We start from the raw sequence: 17,660 nt of genomic DNA, 5'->3' as shown, positions 1-17,660 counted from the left end.
CAAAATGCCACGGGATGCAACTGATTGGTTACCGGGTCCTTTTGTGATAGAACTGCCCCCATGGCAAGGCTTGAAGCATCAGTTTCCACGATGTAGGGGAGTTCGGGGCGAGGGTGTTTTAAGATTGGTGCAGAGATACATTTAGTCTTCAAATCCTGGAAAGCTTGTTCCGCCTCGGTAGACCATTCAAAACGTTTGTTTTTCTTTAACAAGGTAGTGATGGGCTGGACTATTCGAGAGAATTCGGGGATAAACCTGCGGTAAAAGTTAGCGAAGCCTAACATGCTTTGCACACCTTTTACGGAGGATGGTGATGGCCATTTGAGAACTGCATCGACCTTCTTTGAATCCATACGCACTCCGCCAGGTGATAATATGAATCCCAAGAATTCAAGTTCAGTCACGTTGAAAACACATTTTTCCAACTTAGCGAAAAGTTTGTGTTGACGCAATCTTTCGAGGACCATTTTCACGTGTTTCCGATGTTCAGATTCCGATGAAGAATAAACGAGGATGTCGTCAATGTAAACAACAACACATACATCTATGAGCTCTCTGAGGACATCGTTCATAAAATATTGAAAGGCGGCCGGGGCATTGCAAAGTCCGAAGGGCATGACCTGATATTCAAATAGCCCATACTTGGTGCGGAAGGCCGTCTTCCATTCATCGCCCTCTTTTACTCGTACCAAGTGGTAAGCTCCTCTAAGATCCAGCTTTGTATATATGCATGCTTTTCTGACTTGGTCCAGGAGTTCAGGGATCAAAGGTAACGGATATCTATTCTTAACGGTGATCTGGTTCAGGGAGCGATAATCGATACAAGTTCTAAGGTCTCCTTCCTTTTTTGGAACGAAGAACAAAGCTGAAGAAGCAGGGGACTTGGAAGGACGAATAAACCCATTTGCCAGGTATTGATCCAGGTATTGTCGAAGGTGAAGGTTCTCAGGCTCGGTGAGGGCATAAATTCTACTACAAGGAGGAGTAGATCCAGGTATCAGGTCTATCTGGCAGTCATAAGACCTATGAGGAGGTAGAGAGTTAGCCTGATCCTTCCGGAAAACATCTTGGTATTCTAGGTATTCGGGAGGTAACTGGGGAGTCTCTGAAGAAATTGCGGCCAGTGCAACACCAGGTGGAGGGTGACAAGTAGAGACACATTCTGGAAACTGGACCGTTCTTGCTCGCCAATCGATCAGAGGATTGTGTTTCTCTAACCAAGGTATTCCTAGAATAATCTGAAACTGAGGGGCCTTGATCACATCGAACACGATCTTCTCATGGTGTCCATCTTGACTTACTAGCGTCACCTCTTGAGTGGTATGCGTTACTGGCCCGGAGGCTATCTCCGTACCATCCACCGTAGTAATGACGTCCTTTACAGCCTTGGGACAAAGAGTTAGATTCATCCTCAAAACCATTTCATGATCCACATAATTGCCGATGGCACCGCTGTCGACGTAAGCTTCAATTGCATGTAATCGATCCGGATTATCAGGGCTAATGAGGACCATAGGTATCACGAAATGCGAGGTCACGGAACTGGTTTTCACGCTCGGCAAGAGGACCTCTATTCTTGTCGGGCGAGGTCGTTTCCCTGCTCAGAGTTTGTAACTTTGGTAACTGCAGCTCCTACTGCCTTCTTGGCAGGTTTCACCGGACAGTCTCGAAGAAAGTGCCCTGAGTTTCCGCAATATAGGCATAATTGCAACTGTTTCCTCCTTTCCCGCTCCCTTTGTGTTAGAGGACCTTTCAGACCCCCTATTTGCATGGGTTCCCCGGAGTCTACTCCTTTGGAAGGAGTTGGCGGTTTGGAAAATACTCGAGCATCAAACTTGGAACGATCGGCCTTCCTGTTCTGCAGCCTGTGATCTATTTGAACGACCAAGTCTATATAATCCGAACAGTCTTGTGGGGGATTCACTACTTGGGCTAAAACGTCTTTGAGCTCTCCACGTAGACCTCTATAAAACAGCGTAATCCTTTTGTCCTCAGGCCATTGAGTTTCCACTATTAGTCTATTGAAAGATGCAATATAAGCCAAAAGGTCTTGATTACCCTGTCGCAACGAAAGAAGCTCATTGTCCAAGGCCTGCCCCTGTGAATGTCTTGCGAACAGTTTTTCCATACTAAGCTGAAAGGCTTGAAAATCATGGAGAACCGGATCATCTTGATTAACTAGAGGGATCGACCAGTCTGCCGCATTGCCACTAAGGTACGAAAGTACAAAAGCTACTTTTGCTTGATCAGTTGGAAAGGCTGCTGGCCGGCATAAGAAGTGCAACCGGCACTGATTGATAAATACTGCAAACCTCTTTGGGTCACCAGAAAATCGTTAGGGCGGAGCCAGAGGTACATTCCCAGGTAGGTTGATCTGCACTGGATTCATAGAGGATGTTGAAGGAAGATTTGCCCCTGATGCGGGTAACGGGGTCTGTCCGGCTTGTGACTGTAGCACTTGTCTAGCAAGATTGTCTGTTCTCTCCTTGGAAATAATTAGTTCCCTTCTTAGAGCATTCGTTTCCTGACGAGCTGCATGCACTTCTGCCCTTAGTTCCCCAAGTAACCGGGCTAGGGGGTCAGTATCCGAGGTTTCCATAGCGCCTGGGCGAGAGTTTTGCGGTAGGCTTTGCGTTCTGTAACGCTCACCTGATTCTCGCAGAGGCGCCGGTCTTGACTGGGCGACTACCGTATCTTCAAAGGTGATGTGTAGCACCCGGTTGGCTCTTTGGGCTGGACCTCTGTGCACTGTATGCCTGACGTGTAGAGTAAGATGTCTGCAGATAGAAAATATGGGGTTAATGAACTGGGGTTATTGGGGTGTCCCTATCTCTTTCCTCTTCTCCTCTCCTGTAGACCCCCAAAGGTTAACGCTCTCACCTTAGGTAAGTGAATGCCGAGCTCTCCATCTGCCTCGGGGCAGGGTGCTGTAACCAGTTTCTTCACTGGATAGGTGGCGCAGGCCTCTTGACTTCAGAGGACTGCTGTCCGTCGTTTACTGCACGAACCGTAAGTTTCGAGTCATTCAAATGTCTTTAAAGTCTTTAGTAATGATGTCTCTTGTTTTGCAGGGTTCCGGCGATGGCGGATGACGGGCTGAAATGAGTTGAAGATGGAGCCCGTGTGATGAATAGAAGCGCCTGGAAGCACGTAAGTAAGCGCTTGTTGCCTGCTTCACTATGCGCTCTAACTGTCTTTTTATTTTGCAGGTACGAGTTCGGAGCGGCTGCAGGGTGCCGGAATACCCACTGGATTAGATGTGGAAAGGAGTAATGGCACGTGAGTATTAAAGTTCCCCAATGTCTTTAAACGCACCTTGTTTTGTCTTTCAGATGCGGGAATGCTAACCTGTTCTTTCTTGTCTTTATAGGTGTTGCTGAAGACTGGATTCAGGATGGTAAGCCTTTGCCTTTCAGATGCCGGAATGCTAACCTGTTCTTTCTTGTCTTTATAGGTGTTGCTGAAGACTGGATTCAGGATGGTAAGCCTTTTTCCTTAGGCCCAGGACCGGATGCAGAAGACACGATGAGCGTTCTGCTGCAGAGGTTGCAGAATAACGCAAAGCAAGATTCATCCACCGGGTGTGCTTTAAATAGCCTCCTGTAGTGCTTAGGTGTCTCCTTCCACAGCCACGCCTAAGTAAGAAAAGAGTTCCTGCCAAGAAAAGAGTTCCTGCCTTCCAGAAGAGTTCCAGTGTTCTGAATCTAGGGAGTGGCTCCAGCCCCACCCAACAGGAAAAGTAGTTCCAAACAGAAGAGGATCAGAGGCTCAACTGGCAGGCAAGTAAGCAGCATGGTCTGCTGAAGGTAAGTCCACCCAAGCATTATGAGCCCGGCGCTTCCAGCGCTGGGACTGGGCATATTTATGAGCCTGGTGCCACTGGCGCCAGGACTGGGTCCAAAAGGTCCCAATTGGGACTGGTTGGCACTCGGAACCTGGGTTATGGATCTGCTTCCAAGGGAGTTGGGAAAACCCTGACCTTTTGGAAGCAGAGATCATGACAGGAATTTAACGCCTGCTTTTTGCAGGTGTTAAAAACCAACCCGCAAAGGGACCAGGGAGCTAATTACGGTACCGCAATTTGCGTTACCATAATTAGCCCCTTCCCCATTCCCATAGAGCCCTATGGGGCAAAAATGGGAATGGGGAAGGGCAATGGTGGAAGGGGGAATTACCGCCCCGCCAACCTTGGAATAGTGCGATAATTCCCCTTTCCACCAAGGCGGTGCCGGTATGTTACCGGCATGAACCATGGCGCTAATAGAGCCATGGTTCACCGCCATCCGTGTAATGAGGCCCCAATGTCTTTTATGATACCTCCTAGGTTGAGATGAAACACCACATTGGGTGACTGAGACAAGGATACATAGGTACACTGTATATGGGGAGGGTGGACACTGGGTATAGTGGTTGTTTATTGAACAGCGGTCGAATACCAATCAGAGGGGGGATGTAGAGGGGTGCCGACCCCTCCCCCCAACTGAGTATAGATAACATGAAAGCTGATCAATGTTTCCAGTACTGCAGAAATCAGAATTATAGCACTTTTATTTTTAGGTAGAAAAGTGCATGTGGGGCGGCGCATATTTTGGGTCAGAATGACTCAGGAAGTGAAGAGTGTCTCAAGTATTACACATGTATCATGAATATATATGAAGATATAATGTGAAAATGAGATAGAAGGTGAGATATGCTTAAAAGTAATATTGACTCACCGTTTGATAGCACAGATTGAGATGAATTTTAAAATGGATGTCAAAAATAAAATGGTGTCTTAAAGTACAGGTGTGAGAAAAGCATGACTCATGCCTATATAGTAGAAGGTCTTTGGCAGCATCTCGCTGTGAAATAATTGAGCCTGGAGATTAAATTTGGAATCTGGCAAGGAAATCAGACAAGAATCAGATAAGGGTAAAGAAACCTACCAATTTGAACAGAACAGCTGCAGTACTTGGCAGCATAATTGACCTTATATGTGTTTTTCCACAGTATGAGAAACTGACTGAATCTTGGCAGGACCTCGAGAAGCAGATAAGAATTATTTTTGGCAGGAGTTGAATGATGTGTAATTATTTTCGGCTGGTTCTAAAATAGGCTTATCAGTCAGTCAGCAAGTGGTTGCCAATAATGAGCTAATGTGGGTTTAGTGAGTTACAGATAAGCCACCCAATCAAGAGATAGGGAGGGCTTCTCTCTGGCTAAAAGGATGTATTAGAGATGAGCCCTGAATTTGCATGAGGGTATTGCATCATTCGAAAAAGGCCTAAAAAACAATGAAAGGCAGAAAGACTGCGTGTGCCTTTCCAGTGTGTCTTGTAACCTGAATTAAAGATGGCTGTGAATCGCATTAGGGCATCCGTTCCTTTGTTCCAGTCTTAAGTGTCAGAATTCAAAAATGCCAGAAAGCTGATGGGATGCAGAAGAAGCTTCTGTTCGCAACAATAGAAGGAGGCATGTGCACAAATATCAGGCCTTCGTGTTGCGCATTTATACCTGCCCATGATGAAGATAATCAGATTCTGATAGAAGCAATAACGATGTAGTCAACCCTGCACACAAAGATGAAGGATGAAGTTGATGAGCCTGAGGATGATAGCTGGTTTTCATCCCTGTTCTCATAGATTCCAACTTGGCTGGCAGATGCCTTTAAATTACTTTGAGCAGTACTAGTGTTTGTGCTACTATGAGTTTGTCTTATAAGGATCATCTTGGGACAATGTAAGAAGACAGTCAAGAAAGCTATTGGGATGAAGATCATGATTGACATAGATGCTCGAACTGATGAGCGGATGCAAAATGAGGAAAGTACCCATGAGAATATAAATAAAAGCACCCTTGCACCTCCAGGAATGAAATACTACTACCCTAATGGTCATAAAAAATACATAGGGTGGTGGATATTCTGTCCACCATCAGGAGTTTGTTGCCACATGACCTGGAGTGTGGATGAACATATAAAGACTACAGGTCACCTGAGGAGGGTGACGAAGATCTGGATCCCAAAGAAATGATCAATTGAAGAGATGATCAAGGAGAATGAAAATGAGAATGAAGAGAGGAATCTGGTTGAGGACTCGACCAGAGGAGGGAATGTAGAGGAGTAGGCAGATGCATATAGCTTAACTCCCGACCCCTCACCGCCATCATATTGGAATATCAGGAGAAGAGCTGAATGTGGAACCCCCTGTGTTGTCTCTATACTGCATTGAGTGTATGAGAGATGTTATGCACTTAGACAACCATATCAAATGTACCCACACGTTGAGAGAGTGGATGGATGTCTGTACACACCAATGGATATTATGGAATGCTGAGTGGCATCTGACAAGAGCAGAGTGATGTCATGAAGAAGATACACGAGAAAATGTTGAAACGATATGAAAATACTAAAGAATGACGATGTAACTGAAGCGATAAGAGAAACATGTATGAAATTATAAAGTAATCATGTATGCGAAAAGAAGATGAAGTGCTATGCTGCAACTTGCTATACAATGTTACATAGACCAATCCACTTAAATTGTATCCACTATAATCAGTATTATACGTATTTAGAGGAAGTTCAAGGTGTGTCTTACAGATAAGAGACTGCTAATGAAGCTAATGAAGTACTAACCTGCATACTTCCTATATGTAGCCATGTTCCCCTAACCAATCGTTCCCGATAGTAGATTTTATGGTTTGCCACGTGGGATGACGGTATAAAACCTCTGTGTAATCAAGTTTGTTTGTGTGTGTGCAAACGTCAGCCGATGTTTGTCAATGTACCCTGCTTTATTAAATTGAGAATAAAGTAGTACTTTGCCATATTCTTTGATTCTGTCAGGTTATTTGGTCTGAAAGCTTTTATTTGTAATTCCATCTCGCACAAGAGACACTTCAAGGTGCTAGAGTACAATCTCACTGTGAAAACACAATTTTCAGCTCACATGCTAGCAATATATTTCTGCAGTGCTGCAAATTAAAATTGAATCCAGACCAAATGAGGATTGTGGTGTGTCACCAGTGAGGTGCAGCTGGAATCTCTAAGCAGAGCAGGCTCGAGGACCCACACATTGGAATATGGTGACTTGGACAAATGTAAAGATGATGGATGAAATATTTTGACAAACGTATAACCAATGGCAGTGCTCCGGACAACCTTCTAATCCACTGGAAACTGAAGTATCTTTATTGTTTTATCGCACGTAGGCCACTCCAATTGCACATCGCGACGTCAGCATCTTACCTAATATGTCACCTTGAACGACCACAGAATGCCACTGCTGACATGCTGCTTCTCCTAGAAACACTGACATCATCCCTGCTGCTGTATAGTCTGTCCACTCATTACCACTAGCCGAAAGTATTGAGTTCAAGGTAAACTATATCACGCTTCAAGAATTCTAGGGTCGCAAACACAGTTCCTCCAGATCAAGCTCCTAGGATTCTGTTGTGGGTGGTCGTTGAGACCTTCAGAGCCTTTTCTGCTTGGCCCAGAATCCATTTAATTTCAGTGCTGGCAACAGGTCTCTGGAAAGTACTCCTGGCCTTCCTTCTTCTGATTCAGGAAATTGTTCCCCAGGCATCCAAAGACCTTGCTCTTTTTTCTCAGGCTTATGCTGCTCCCAGACACAACACAAGGCCATGCACATGTTGATCGCACACTCAACAAATGCCCTTAACATAAGACTATCTGCAAGTTCGATAGGAAATGTGGTCTGAGAAAGAGAGAGTGGATTCAAAGGGAAGAATCAGCCTAAAAGCAGCAGAGGAAAAAGAAAGGGGACTTGGAGGAATAGAGTAGGAACAGGAAAATCATAAGGGTGAGAGGTTGAATGGGAAAAGATCTCGGTTCTAATAGAATTCAGATGTAGTCCGTGTGATGGCCTCAGCGCTTGAACAGCTGACATAAATGCCCAGTTCTACACGACCTCTGTACATTATACCTGTGCCCCGTGACCTCACGCGGACCTGCTGCATACAAAGCTTGATCATAAGCACTCACCAGAGTGGTCTTCCGGGCCTGCCCTTGGAGATGCAGGTGCTGTACATCTGACGGTTGTATCGAAAGGGGAAGTGGCACGGCAGCCCACTTTCTGTCATGACTGCAAGACATGAATAGTAGCACAGTGGTTATTGGAATGAGGAAAATCAATGGCTTACATGGGACGTGACTGGCACAGGTGGTAAGTGTGGAACGCAGGTGATGCTTGACAGGTTGGGAGGGAGCCTGGCACAGGAAGGAGTGGAAGGTGGTGCAAGGGAGAGGGCATCTTGGCATGGAGGGGCGAGTCTTGCAGAGAGAAGTCTCAAACAGGCGGAAGGAAGAAGCTTGGCAAAGAAGTCTGGCACAGAAGTGGAAGAGCCTGGCACAGGAGTGAAGCCCGGGACAGATGGGAGAATGCAGCCTGGTGTGGGGGAGTGGTGGAGCCTAACACCCGGGATAAAATGATCCCTGAACAGGGGCCATAGCAATAGAGCCGGTTGCAAGAAGGGAGCATGGTGTCAATGGGGGTAAGGAAGCCTAGCACAGAGGAAATGGAGCCTGGAATGGAGGGAGTCTTGCACAGGGAGAGACTGGCTTGGGTGGGAGGGAAGCATGGTACAAGCCGGTGGGGAACAAGGTACACAGTTGCCAATGGCCCGTTCCAATCTGCAGATACTTTTCCAATTCTGTTTTTTTCTTTGCATTCTGGGACTTGTAGTGCAAGATTTATAATAGGAGGCGGAGTCTGCTGCAGAGTCTTTTGGTCAGTGTGAGTGCAAGACTCTATTGCTTTTTGCTCCAGTTTGCCAGAGGAATGGAAGACCTCACTTGTCCTCTTTCTACTGCTACTACGCTTTGACTTTAAAATACCCAGGAAGCCGCGGAGCGGCCGCAGAGTCTGCTGCAGAATCTTTTGGTCTTTAGGCTCTGCAGGCTCCGTGGCACCACTCCGCTCCGCTCCCAAAGATCAACAAAGGACCCTCGCAAAGAAAAATCCCTGTCGCCTGGACTCAAACAGTATACCATCCAAACCTCTGCCCTAGTGGTGAGTGATAAAACCACCCCCTTCTTTCCGACCGTCCACTGCCTCGTTACCCCCCGCAACCTAACCCGCCTGCCTCCTCCAGAAACGAAGCCGCTCATTTGCATGCTCGGCCTCGTCTGCCGTGCTGCTGCCTCCCTCCCGGTGCCCGCAGGCCCCGCTGAGAGTCGCGACGAGACTTCCTCTTCGTCCACCGCCCTCCACGACACATCCTCCCCAACAACATCGGCACCCCATCACTACACCTAGCACCCTCCCCTTTGCGCTGCCCCAGCGCCCCTCCTTCTACAACCCTCCATACCTGCAAGATCCTTACGGAACTCCCGCCCCGCAACAGGAAAACAACACCCGGCCTCTAGTGCTTACCGCAGCGGGGGGTGCTCCCTGCTGTGTGCCTCCTGAGCTCGATTCTTTCACCCATGCACGCCGGCTCCTGTGGATTCACTGTGGCCGGACGAGTCGCGGGTCTGTGTTAGAACCTGCTCACTGCTGCGTGGCATCTACAGGCTTGCGCAGCACGTCTGCCCCTCCTGAACTGTTTGCGGCAGCGGGCCACGCCCGGTCCACGCGGGGACCGCAAGCACCATTGCATCAGTGCCCCATTGGAAGCGTGGGCTTCACCTTATCATTGCTCCATCAGCGTTGCAATAGACCCCATCTAGTGGCAATCTGTCAACAATTGCCAGTTAAGAGAATTTATCTCCAAATCTTTCTCTGCGTTCCCCCAAACAGTGCCGCAACAGAGACTGCCTAGCACCAACTGTCAAGTGCTGCAATTAGAGCATCGAACGAAGAATCTCAGAGTTAAAAAAAACAGGCAATTGCAAGGACTTCGCCTGAAGCAGTCACTGCACAAGAGAACACAGGGACTTTCTACACTTTGATCCTGCTAACCAGCACTCTCCGGGTGATGTACTAAGAACACTTCCCTCAACAAAAGAAAATTTGAACTCTAGATAAGATAGGAGTCTGTCGGGGCACTCCACCCTTCGATCCTGCCTACCCTCACCCTCCAGGTGCTGCACAAAGAAAACCACTCTCAACAAAAGAAAAAGTGAATCTTAAATAAGGCAGGAGACTGCTGGGGCTCTCTCCCCTTTGATCCTGCTTTTCACTATCCTTCAGTTGCTGCAACAAGGAAACCATTTCCGCCACAAGAAAACTCAAAGGCCTCATAAAACAGGAGACTGCTGGGGCTCTCTCCCCTTTGATCCTGCTCTTTACCATCCTCTGGGTGCTGCAACAAGAAAACTTGAAGCTTACACAAGACAGGAGACTGCAGGGGCCCTCTCCCCTTTGATCCTGCCCAGCACCCAGTGCTGCACCGTGCCGTATAAAGTGAAACACTTCTATCACAAGAACACTGCAAGAACACCTGAAACAACCACAACACAGGAGACTGCAGGGGCTTGTTCCCCTTTGATCCTGCTCCAGGTGCTGCAACAAGAAAACTTGAAGCTTACACAAGACACGAGACTGCAGGGGCCCTCTCCCCTTTGATCCTGCCCAGCACCCAGTGCTGCACCGTGCCGTATAAAGTGAAACACTTCTATCGCAAGAACACCGCAAGACCACCTGAAACAACCACAACACAGGAGACTGCTGGGGCTCACTCCCCTCTGATCCTGCTCAGCACTGACCCCCCGGTGCTGCACCAAAAGGGCAATCCTGCGCAAAAGCCAATCGGAGCATCCAGGAGAGATTCAGTGTAATAGCGAGAAACCAACACTGCACAGGAGACTGCAGCCCCCCCTTTTTGATCCTGTTCAGCCCCAATCCTCCTAATGCTGCATCAAGAGACATATCCCCCCCGAAAGGCAAATCGGAGCATCCTCAACACAAGAACCGGCGATAGCCCAAGAGACGGCAGGAGCCATTCTATCTGCTTCAATGCAAAAAAAAACAGACAACGGGGCCAAATACAAAACTCAGAGGAAAGCTCTACACAGACGCTTCACAATCAACAATTAAACAAGCATTCCAAAAGAAGAAGACAAACAAACATCTAATTGAAAATCGATCCCTTCGAAAAAATTCGGAAACACACATTCCTGAGCATGAAACAGATAAACAACCTGAAGAACTGGTACAGACCTCTTCAGAAAGCCTAAGTGAACCTCCACCCCAACCAGAATGTGTACAAACCAAATACCCGGATCGAATAAATCAAAGCAACACACTACCGTTACCGAGAAAGCAAAGCACTCAAGAGCCACAGATCCCAACCAGTTGGGACCAAACTGAAAATCTGTCAACAACAGAAAAAAACGACCAAACCCTCCAACTAACCCCTACAGCTCACATGAAGAAAAATGAGAATTACCAAGGAAAAAAACAACCTGAAATGCAACATGAGATGAAAGACACAAACAACAGAGCAAGACAACTATAGAACCAAACCTCGCCAAAATCCAGCCAAATCCACCAAAGTCCGTTGCCAACGATTCCTCTAGAGACACACGACCAAACATAAATACAGACCCTCCAACTGCAGAAGCAACACCGAACACCCAGCACCAAATCAACAACGAAGAATCACTAAAACAATCAAACCGAACGCAAACTCCAGGAGCACCAACGGCTGAGATGACTAAAAAAGAAAAAGCGAAACCAGCAAAACTACAATAGCTACAAGCCCACACAGCTCAAAAACTATTGAAAGAACCTTTGAACCTCCACTTGAACACAGCAATAGGCAAAGCAGCTCGTCTATCCTTAGACATTACCGAAATAGAATCCATCATAAACAGTGCAGAAAGAAGGAAAGAAATCTTTGGCGAACCCACAAACCTGGCAACACCAACCTGCACTTCGACGCCCTTGCCAAAAAACACTAACCAACAGAACTGCGAAAGTCGCGAAGACCAAAGATCATACAGAGAGCCATCACATCATCCGCACCTTAAAATAAAAAAGGAACAAAAAACAATGCAATTCGAGTAGGACGCTGAAGAATCCTTTCATACGCCAGCACAAGGAAACGATACAAATTATCCAACCCCGATAATCGGCAACACAGGAAAACACATTCCCCCGAATGATGACAACCAAAATCAGAGACTACCAACAACAATGCTAGAACTGCAAAATATGCTGCTGGCAGTGGTATCCCAATCCATGGTACCTTTCCTTAAATTACATGAAGCAACAAAAGACAATATACGAGACCAAGCTACACTCTTGACAATGATCCATACTAAACAAATACACACAAAATACTTCATAAAGACGATAGAAAAACATCTAGATTCCGAAGCAGAACAATCCTGCATCTGGCAACAAAGACTATTCAAGATAGCACGAGGAGACAGAGAAGAAAAAACCCAACTTACCAAAGAACTCATGGCACTGCTCAAAAACCAACAACAAAAAGCGTCTACATCTCAGAACATACCAAAAGAAAACACACCACTCTGCATGATACCAGAAAAATGGAACCTTGACCAACAAAGATCTACATCACCCGAAGCATCAACATCCTCACCGACCCAAACAACAAACCCACCTAACGCACGTAAAGAAAAAATAAAGCCAACACACGACCGAAAAAACACGATCGCCAATGACATCTTTGAGATCTTTAGCCCAGCAAAGAAAACCGATAAAGAATCAGCAAAAAAACCAACCAAACAAATGCAAAAACAAACAGGTTCATGAGCATTTCTACAAAACTTGTCGATACCAAAGCTGGTCACAGAAAAAACACCTAAAAATAAACCCAAGAAGTCCACATTGAACCAACCCAAACAACCGGACCTACTCCCAAAAAACATAAGTAAAAACCTGGCAGCTGCAACTGCGATAATACACAAGGAACAAAGCCTGGAACCAGACAATCTACTTGACCTAACGACGCATGAGGACCTACCAATACAAGAAAAAACGAAAGCGAAAATACAAATGAACGATTCAAGCCTAATAGTTATTGATGAATATCAACCAAATTACTCTGTCAGCTAGACGATCTTGTGTGAAGAAATCTCAGACAGATCAATCACCGACTCAATCCGCGACTCAAACAACCAGCCAACATATGACGAAATCTCTTCAACCTCACTAGCCAACGAAACAAGGTGTAGTACCGAAACAAGTTACTCCACAACTCGTTCAGCGCAAGAAAATTCCCGTACGAAAAACCCAAGAGAACATACAGATCAATCTCAACCAATATTCTTGAACCCATTCCAATCAACGGAAAGTTACACGGTGCAATTAGAAAATATCATCAATAGACCTTCCCAACTGGTTCTAAACAGGGCGAACATCTTAATACTCTTTCAAGCAATCCCGAACCTGAACCAACTTCGCTCCAGAGACATCGAACTAGTCATCTTTGTGGATGAAAAATCTAACGATAAAATATCGCTAAAACTACACAATAAAACAACCATGGATCAAATCCTAACAGCAAGAGATGCGCTATATAAACTCGGCTTTAGCTGCACGCCCGGTACAAAACAAAAGAAGGAAGAAATCATCATAAAGGAAAATCCTAGGAACGCCTCTACATCAACTCAAAGACAAGAACATCCTAAGAAGCAGCAGCAAAAGGAGCAACATAATGGCGCAAACAACCTTGCAACTCTGTCCGCCAGTCATTCCAAGAAGCCTGTGAACTACAATTCCGAAGCCGAGCATATTGACACAAACAACAACAATGACGATTGCCAGGTCAGACGACAGTACACTTCAGAAGACAGTCTAAACTACCCAGATGAAACAAGGGTGAGCTACGACGATGACCGTCCGATCAGATGTCAGTACGCATCAGAAGACAGTCTAAACTACTCAGACAACACAGGGCTGAGCAACATCTCATAACCACTAACCGACCCAATAAACACTTGGACCATGTACTCATGGAATACACGGGGAAACCTCCACCTGTTTAACGACCCATCACCTGAATTTGATTCGTACCAGATCATCTGTTTTCAAGAAACCTGGCTTTCCAACACCCCATGTTGTGATGGCTTCCTAGCTTTCCTCAACCCAGCCCTAATAAGATCAAAAGGAAGACCCTCATCAGGTCTGTTAACGCTAATCAAGATCGACCCCCGCATGGTCTATACTGCAAACCACAAATCTCAACCCGTGGATACAAAATACAGTCATAAAAATAAAAGGAAATCCAAATTCTGACTCCTCAAATCTCCAGCATGAAAGAAAAATCTCAATTATGAACCTGTATTGGAACCCTGCTGCAATCAACAACGAAGCTTTCCTAGATGGTGTCTTCCTAACAATGGACAACCACATCCTCAAGTATACAAGAGTCAAATTCATATTATGCAGCGATTTAAACCTCCATCTATGGAATAAAGACGGACAACCTATCCCTAATGGAAAACGAACAATCCGCGCAAAAAAATGGATAAAAGAAACCAACATCCGTAACCTTCTACTTATCGATTACCCTGTGGACGAGACAAGCAAGCTCCTACCCACCTGGTCCCGAGGCAAATCGTCTGCCATAATCGATTATATCCATCTCTCGAAAGAACTGAGAGCCACAGTAGAAACAGCCAGTATAATTGCAACGACAAAGAGCGACCACAACCAGCTAGTCATACATGGACAAAATATTCTACTACAACCTCATTCTAATCCACCCACTCCGCTAGAAGTCTGCACGGCTGGCAGAAAACTGAGTATAACCCAACAAGCAACAACCTCACTCACAAGACAATTCCTGCAAACCACTCTACCTGACGATCAGAAATTAAACTATGAATGGCTACTTCAACCCTACTATAAACCAACTAGCCAGCAAACCACGAAGACTCATCGACACTCCTGTAACAAGGAGCTTACTGAAAGGAAAAGGGCGCTGAGAAACACTGCGCGACAACTAAAGAAAAGAAAAGACAAAGAATCGTTCGTTAAAATAAAAGCGGCTAAACAAATCTACAACAACTGGACTAAAACGCATTGCATGACTCTACTACAAGCAGATGCAGAGGCAATACTAGAAACCTATAAAACACACAACCTCCGAGATCTATGGAATTTGTTGAACAACAACTCAGCACACCAACAAAAACTGACAGGAAATGTGACAGAACAACGATGGATCCAACACTATACGAACATATACAAAGCCCGGCCCTCAGAAACCGGAAAAAAATCACAGACACAGAAGGCAAAGTGGACAGTAATCTGTAACTACCAAGACATTTTAGACATGATACAAAAACTCAATATATCCTGTGCTCCAGGCCCTGACGGGACCTCAAACGCGATGACCAAGAAAGATCCACACTCATGGGCCAACCTCATGAGTAACATCATGACACTCATAAACAAGCTCAACCGGATACCTTCATCATGGAAAACTACAACCATTGTGCCCATCCATAAACAAGGACCGAGAGACGACCTGACAAATTTCTGCCCAATTGCGCTACTTGACCCCCTAGGGAAGCTGTTTGCATCGATCCTTTTAAAAAAACTCAATCAGTGGGCAACCGATACACAATGATTTTCAACAAGACAAACTGGCTTCACCACAAACATGGGCACAAACATCAATCTACTTCTGCTAAATCTGATAAAACACAAAAGCAATTCACAACAAAACAAAAATCTTCGCGGCCTTTATAGACCTTCATATGGCCTTCGATGGAATATCCCGGCAAAAACTATGGAATAAACTTGAAAAATTGAAATGTCCTAATGACATCTTGGGGCCAATCAGACATCTCTACTCAAACACCTCAATAACAATAAGACTCACACGAGAAGGCCATACAACACCGAAAATATCAGCTGATAACGGACTAAAACAAGGATGCCCTCTAGCAGCTACACTATACAACCTCTTTACCGCAGACATCGAGATTCATCTACAACCCGATGCCCTCAACCCCCCAAAGGTCAACTCAATACTGGTTAAAATCATGACATACGCGGACGACATCATCCTCCTGCATAAGACACTCTTAGGCCTACAAAATAGTCTCTCCCAATTAAACCATTACATGAACCTCAATGAACTCACTATCAATACAAAGAAGACGAAAATTATGCATCTGGGCAGAACGACCAATAACAATGGAAAACAACTAAAAATCTATCTAAACGATAACCAGCTTGAAGAAGTAACAACATTCAAATATCTGGGAATCCATATAAATCAATCCAAATCCTAAAAAGAATGGACAGCGAAACTTGAACAAAAGATCCAATCTCTGGCAAGACAAGGATGCATGATCCAGCGAAAGTACGGCAAATACTCATTCAAACCCATAACAACATACTACAAACAAAAGGTGATTCCAACAATAGTTTATGGAACAGAAGCCATGATAAACGCAACGGATTATGGCTGGACAAAACTAGAAGCCTCCTTCTGGTGCAATATCCTGCATCTGCCACCCTCTTTCCCTATGCCTAGAATCAGACATGAAGTAGCAGTACAGTCCATCAGCTCAATTGTCCTGTGGAAACAACTAGATCTATACCGCAAGCTGCTCACGGACGAGAAAACACCGGCAATCCAAATCTTAAGGTCTCATGACGGAGCAATGAACAACACAATGCTTGTTAAGTGGAAAGATAATCTTGAACAACTTATGAAAACAGAAGAAATTTCCCATGAAATGCTCACGCTACGCCCGCAACATGCAAAAATAAAAATAATGAAAAATGACTGGATAAAAACCATCGAAGAAAAAACTAAATGCAACTTAATATACAATGTAAGATAGACATCAGATCCATTAACAAACTCCCAGCCTACCTGACCATCTTTCCTGACGCCAAAATGCGAGCAATATGTCTGAAAATCCGAATGAACACAATACCAACACGCTTCTATCTAGCCAAAACTAGACAAATTCCACCAACAGAACATTTCTGCTGTTTCTGCTCAGACACACAAAAGTCAGAAACACTCTTCCACCTACTAATGGAATGCAACAAACTCTCTGAACAAAGATCCAGATTTGGTACTTACTACAAGATTAGAGAACAGACGATGGAGACAGAAGAAAGATGGACGAGGTGCTCAATGGCAGATCAAACAAACTCATTTTTACAATATGCCAATTTCAACAAGAAATTCTAAATCTTGGCAAACATGCAATGAACTAAAAGGAAAACCTTGCAAAACTGGAGACAAATGAAAAGTAAAAAAAATTAAACTATAACATTTAAAATAAATAAATAAATAAATACACAAATAAATAAATAGGAAACGAAGGCAAAGAAAAAAAAACAGGACTTGATAAGCACCTTCAGATTGGACAGGTCATGTTGGCAAGTATGAAGGTGTAGAAGGGTAGCCTCGAACAGTCAACCCCAGGAGCCTGCACACGAGGGTCAGGCAACCCTTGAATTATGGGGGAGCATGACATTGTCTGCGATGTGAGCCTGGCAGTGGCCATGAGGTGAAGGACAAAGGAACCAGACACAGCCAGGGAGCCTGGCACAAGAGGAGAGGATGTGTGCACTTGTTTGGAGCTCATGATCCTCTGAAGTACTGGGGATCCGGCACTAGCCAGGAGCGGAGCTTGATGGAGGAGGGTAGTATGGCAAATGGCAAAGGAGATTGGTTGCTTGTATCAGCAGGAGAGAAAAGACTGGTGTAGTTGGGTAGGTGATCCTGTGGGTGAGAGTAACGTTTTACACATCGGGGGGAGGAGGAAT

General features: G+C 45.3%; 1 protein-coding gene across 1 annotated transcript in view; it reads right to left on the bottom strand.

Moving 5' to 3' along the window:
• The window catches only part of F12 (coagulation factor XII), a 379,673-nt gene that overhangs the window by 332,325 nt on the left and 29,688 nt on the right, over positions 1 to 17,660 (bottom strand). Inside the window, exon 3 of the mRNA XM_069651529.1 lies at positions 7,988 to 8,087. Coding sequence (XP_069507630.1) covers positions 7,988 to 8,087 — 100 coding nt within the window. The remainder of the gene's footprint in view (positions 1 to 7,987; positions 8,088 to 17,660) is intronic.

This window comes from Ambystoma mexicanum, chromosome 3p (assembly GCF_040938575.1).
Source record: "Ambystoma mexicanum isolate Mex_15411 chromosome 3p, UKY_AmexF1_1, whole genome shotgun sequence".
NCBI lineage: Eukaryota > Metazoa > Chordata > Amphibia > Caudata > Ambystomatidae > Ambystoma > Ambystoma mexicanum.
The sequence above is the reverse complement of the archived record's forward strand: the minus strand, read 5'-3'. Positions and strand labels throughout refer to the sequence as shown.